This window comes from Sinocyclocheilus rhinocerous, unplaced genomic scaffold, assembly GCF_001515625.1.
Source record: "Sinocyclocheilus rhinocerous isolate Xijiao unplaced genomic scaffold, SAMN03320098_v1.1 scaffold1850, whole genome shotgun sequence".
NCBI classification, from domain to species: domain Eukaryota; kingdom Metazoa; phylum Chordata; class Actinopteri; order Cypriniformes; family Cyprinidae; genus Sinocyclocheilus; species Sinocyclocheilus rhinocerous.
In genome coordinates this window covers 165,755-171,985 of record NW_015634540.1, presented here as the reverse complement: position 1 = coordinate 171,985, position 6,231 = coordinate 165,755, and the positions used below count along the sequence as shown (strand labels likewise).

Sequence of the window (6,231 nt, the reverse complement as noted above, 5' to 3'; positions counted from 1 at the left end):
TAATAATAATAATAATAATAATAATAATAATAATAATAAAATACTTAAAAATAAAATAAATATAAAAAATTAAAGTAAATAAGTAAATACATAAAAAAATCTTTTTTTTTTTTATTAAAACGAAGGACCACAACAGAGGCATATAGTTCCACTATGATCCATTCTAATAATGGAACTTAAAACGAATTTAAAGATAAAACAAGTTGTTTAAGATGATACTAAAGTTAAAACCCCAAGAAAAGATGTGTTTGTGGTTTTTTTTTTTTTTTTTTTTTTTTTTGGCTTTGTCATGAATACGCGCACTAAAATATACGAATGCAATGTGAGGGCAATATTCACAGCCGTGCCTCATAGGCAGAAACAAGCAGTCTTTATCAAAGACAACAAAAGGATGTGGAGATAAAATCAGCCCTCGTCATAACAATAAAGGTAAAGAAAATAATCGCCCCAAAAATTCCCGGCAACATCAAACCCACTATCCCCGCTGCGTTCAGGATGCACGCTTGGCTTAGAAAAAGCGTGCGCGGTGCAGAAGGAAAATACGTGAAAGACTTTGAAGGTTTCTCGTTGCGGGGATAATATTGTTGTGCTAGACTGCTGGATTCCTCTACTGTTGCAGGTGACCTTTTGACTAAAGGTGACAAATCGATGTCGACTCTCCGAGTGCGCATTTGAAGGCTAAGAGATGAATAATGGCGATATTAGAGGTTTTTACTCTCCGCGTGACAAGAGGCGCTTCTGGGGACGGATATTTGCAGTTCTGGACAGAAAATATAAATATTGAATTGCTAAATATATCTGTGTCCGCTCTCGGGGAAACTCTGCGAAGAAAAAAACAAAGCCCTGAGTTCTCGAGGCGCCTTCGAGTGACGAATGTTGCTCTCCCTCACAAGTCCAACAACTTCAGCAATTGTTTAAATTGCAATCAAACAAATAAACTGCATGATGATAACAAAGATTACGCTCTTTGGGGAATTACTGACGTGGGTTTTAATTTGCATCTTGATTTTGATATGAAAAATGCAAAAAAGGAAAATAAACACATTTGGATACCTATAAAAATGTATTCCACAACCATTTGACCGTGCGAAATAAATTTGATTACAATAATCTTGTTTTTGAAATGTCACATTTTTGCCTGCTGTTGTGTAGCAGATATTGTACATTACATCCTGTAGGTTGCAGTACAGTCTCTCCAGATGACAGACCCTTTAAACGCCATAAATGGCAACTTGTCAGTTTGATTGGTGCTAATGACTTTCTCCTTGACGTCACGTGACACTTCACACGTAGAAGTTGAGGTCAATAATAATAATAATAATAATAATAATAATAAAATACTTAAAAATAAAATAAATATAAAAAATTAAAGTAAATAAGTAAATACATAAAAAAATCTTTTTTTTTTTTATTAAAACGAACGAACGAAAATGTAACTGATTACAAAAACTGCTACTACTACTACTTGTAATAACGCGACGAAATGTTTGACGGGTATGTTTAAAGGATAAACTGTGTTTAAAGCAGAAACAAGGACACATTTACAAATTAAGCATCTTATGGGTTTAACGACCTTAGTTAGATACTGTACTTGGCCTGAACAGCTGAGTTATGTCATCTTATCTTCAGGACCGTGGACAGCTCGTGGAAACGTATGGACCTGGGATTTCATTTAAATATCCACAGCTGCCTCAAACTGAAGCTGCTTTGTCTTATTTTATTGTCCTATAACCAAAGTCTCAAAACTGCCACGCTTTCAACATGCTGAACTATTAATATGCACATGTTAAGGATGCGGATGCAGGGGAAGTGTGAATCCAAACAGAGGCGCCCAGACAGAAGGGCATTATGATAACACCACCTGCAGGTGCTGCTATGAAACTCTCTGGCCATTGCAAACATAGTAACATTTAGGGCTAATTCAGGATAATTGGGAAATTTTTTGTCCCAGTCATCTCAATGGCAAAAAAAAAAATGTCCCAATTTACCTGAATTCACCTCTACGTTATGAGAAAATGGATTTGAAAACGTGAACATGCATTTTGTTTGTTTTAGGAATCACATTGTAATTTTAATCAGCATTTGCTATTTTAAATCACAATAAGCAGCACCGTCAGTAATTGGGCAAACATCTTTTCGTGAAATTAATATGACAGGATAATATATTTCAAAACATCTGGCCATGAACTTCTTGATATAACAATCAATTCGTGTTTAATTTTAAAACATGTTTTATTATTCAATATAAAATGTGCATGCATTCTCTCAGAAAAAAAAAATAGTTTACAATAATTCCAGTTTAGATGCAGGAGCCTCACTTTCTTTGTAAGAACTCAAATTGAGCTTGAATAGTTTATCTCGAACTGTAAATCTGAAATGGAAACAAGTTTACATTTATAAGAATCGTTTGAGGCACCTGGTTCAACACACTTAAAACAAACACAAAGGGCAAATAAATACACAGACGACAGCTTAAAACAACGCAACCGCTCAGTAGGACGATACAAACAGAATAGCTATTAAATAGTTCACAACTTTCACTCCTTGTCATTCTGCATAAAACGTTCCCGGACGAACTTTACGCAGGCGGATGAAATGTATGTCTTTGTCAAGTCACAAGTGCTCAGAAAGTGCCAAAGTTCCCCACACGATATTACGACAACAAATAGTCGATCTTGAAGGGGTGAAAGCCCGCGGACGCGTGTGGGATGCACTCGGATGTCAGCTGGAACGGGAGAAAGTCCCGTTGGTGACGGCAGCTGATGGCGGGGTCCTCCGGGGGTCCAAAGGATCGAAGCGCATGCGTTTGGGGAAGAGCCACAGGGGAGCCCCGCATGACAAATCCCCCGTGCCAGGTGTCGGCTTTGCGTTCCTCTTTCCTGAAAGGACGGCTGAGGATGCTGTCAATGGCGAAGGAGCTTGTAAACTTGGCGCTGGAAGGAGGCGTAACGATAGTGTCCACCGCAGGAGCTTGGCTCGGCCCCTCTGGCTCCTTGCCTGTTTTTTTGCTGATGCGCTTTCTCCTCCGACGAAACACTCCGTCCGCAAAGGTGTACTCGCTCTGCGGGTTCAGCATCCAGTAGTTGTCCTTCCCCCACGGTCTGGAGGGATCCCGCAGCACCTTGAGAAAGCAGTCGTTGAGAGACAGATTGTGGCGCACTGAATTCCTCCAGCCGGTGTAGCTGCCTCGAAAAAACGGGAACTTTTTCATGAGGTAGTCATTGATTTCGGCCAAAGTGAGGCGACCTGAGTTCGAATCCCGGATGGCCATGGCGATCAGAGCGATGTATGAGTACGGAGGCTTGGGTCTCCTGGTGTAGGGCTTGCCTTTGCTCTCTGCGCCCGGAGGAACAGGTGCGGGACTGTGCGCCACGCAGTCTCCATCCGAGCCCAGCTCTTCCTCCGCGGACATCGGCGACGGGATGCTGCCCTCGGCGTCGCTGCAGAGCTCCGCGGGCTTGGAGTCGTAGTGACCCCCGCAGAAAACCTCCAGCTTCATTGGCTGAGCTTGTGACACTTTAACTGTCCAGACGCTTCCGCCGAGTAAGGCTCCTTAAGAAAACACCGGTGAAAGAGAGCTAGAATAGCCACGCGGAGCTGTCAAACACAATCCAACGCGTGAGAGTGACAGGACCTGTACCTGCTGCAGATAAGTGCACTTAACATCCCTAGCGCGCGCTCAGCTGTCTAATATAGCCGCTCACCTCCGGGGTATGCCTACAGGGGGCGGGGCCTGTCTTTAAGTCTTAAAATCACTCTTAAAAAAACACACGGATCATGCACACCCTGTTTTGAAATAAAGCGGTCGAGCAAAACATCAGACAGACTCGTGATGAATTGCTTTGTTGGTTTGAGCCGAGTTTCGTCACAGCGAGGCGGCTTCACCTGCGTCCTTGCTCACCTTTGCTCACCACACAGAAGAGTTTCACCTCAGGAAAGCAGGTGGCGTGCGTTTATCAGACATGGCACGCCGCGCAGGCAACAAGCTTTACCTATTGGAAGAATAGTCCTGAGAAGTATATTTAGAGTTAGAACTGGTTTAATCATAATAAGTCGCAACATATTGTAATCACGTACCAACATTTTAGTTGTGTCAATCACATCCCTCATTAGTCATTAACTGCAGTGTGTTACATTTGTTGATGATATTATGCTCAACATTCCTTTGGGTAGAGCATTGAACTGTTTAATTACTGCAAACGAGGACGTTTTTAAAAACAAAACAGTGATATCATGCCTGTGCAGTTGCTTAGCATCCCATTTATACACTTGTACAGCATTTATGATGAATGTCATTCATGCAGGTAAATAAAATATATAAAGGATATAAAGGCACAATTCCATGCAGCTTTGAATTTAGAGTATATATTTCTTCTAATTTTCAAACTCGAGTTAGGTTGCATCAAATATTTTAGTCATTAAACACTGAATGGACACATTTTGACCTGTGTCACATGTCTAATGCAGTAAAAAACAACTTATATTACATAAACAAGCAGAATGTGTTTTAGAATTATGCTTTAAACATGCATTATGCAAACATGTGTAATAGTTTCTTTTATGTGTTTTGAACACTCAAGTGGTGTCAGAATGCCTTTAAAACTATAAATCACACTCTAAAAAATGCTGGGTTAAATATAACCCAGCGCTGGGTTAAAAAGGGACAAACCCAGCGGTTGGATTCAAAACAACCCAACCGCTGGGTCAAAACAACCCAATAGCTGGTATGTATTTCATACATATACTGTCTTGAATATACCACTTATAATTTATATTTCACCTGCTCTGAGGTCAACAAGGTCACACACGCTCAGGAGTTTTGTAGTTTTTGATATTTTTAAGTAATTGGGTTTATATGTTCTGTCTTTGTCAATTCAATTGCAAAAATAAATAAATAAAATGAGTATTTAGTGAAGTAAATACTAGATTGGTCTATATATAATAAGCATTTGACATTTGATTTTTTTTTTGGTCTCTGATGAATGATGTAGGAAATGCATTTTATGAAAAACATCTACATTAACAGATTGATGCATGCACTTTGTTCTGTTTTCTCCTAGTACGCAGGAATTGAAATGCATATGTTGCATGGCTCATGCCAATACAACCATTCGACTAATCTTCATTAGCATCAATGGTTTCTCTAATTCTTTGCCAAGAAACAAGAGAAAGACCAACTGTCAAGTTTAACATGCTACACGTTTGTAGCGAACATTTATTTAGTTACAGAATCTGCTTGAGACACACATTATCATCCTCCAATCTCATCATTTTGAGCATCCGCCCATTGACTGCTTGTTGCTTTCCATGAACCTGTCGCACAAACAGAGGACGCAACATTACGCTCGCTCACTGGTTTCATGTGTTGGGTCGCTGTTTCCTGCAGGTTTAACCATAACTCAAATATTTAGATTTGAAGTGCTTTGCAGATATTCATTAATGTGTGAGAGAGGTTTACCACACGCTCCTCACAGTCGGCACATTGGATGAAGCAGTAGGCTCCACTTCCAGACTGCGGCCAACCGCATGAACGCTGGTAATTACACCGGCAGTACCTCATTACCAGTTAATAGTCTTTCACTGACCGTAAAAACAAGTTAAGGGTGTGACGGGGGAAACAAGCATGATGCATACAGTCCCTCGCTAATTAATCAATTAAAATAAGTTGCCTATTAAATGTCCACAACATATGATTTAGATCTCACCTATGCAATTCAAATTCAAAAGGCAAGTCTATTTAGTGACTAATGTATGATTTCAATTAGATTTGTAAATATAATTTCAAGGTTCGCTCATTTTTTGAAGCAGTCAGAGCTAATTAAATCAGACAAATGTAATTATTGTCATACGTGGATCGCTAGAAAATGTAGGCTAAAGCTTGTTTTTGATGAACGTGAGTAACTCCGATGATGAGATTTGCGTGAAATCGGGACATTTTTTTTCAAATTGGTCAAAATGTGCAATAAATTCACACCACCTGGTTTTCTACACTTAACCGAAACGTTTTTTATGCGCTGTAATGAGCATAAGATTTTGGCTCTTGTACTGATATTTGAATATGGTTCATTAAAACTTGGCCGAATTCATGATGTGAAATGTCAGAGGCAGCGTTATTTTTCTTCCAGCAGTCAGGAATGAATGGGTATTCCTCTATGAAAGCCTGGCCTGGACCTGCTTACTCCACACTGGCCTAGCCAAATAAATACAGCACATACTGCGGTCCATAGCGCT

General features: G+C 39.9%; 1 protein-coding gene across 1 annotated transcript; it reads right to left on the bottom strand.

Annotated features, from left to right (window-relative positions):
• Positions 1–2,237: 2,237 nt before the first annotated feature.
• LOC107745888 (forkhead box protein Q1-like) lies at positions 2,238–3,654 on the bottom strand. The gene has a single exon (XM_016559919.1). It carries the CDS (start codon positions 3,497–3,499, stop codon positions 2,654–2,656), a length of 846 nt encoding a protein of 281 aa, XP_016415405.1. The 5' UTR covers positions 3,500–3,654; the 3' UTR covers positions 2,238–2,653.
• Positions 3,655–6,231: the final 2,577 nt, after the last annotated feature.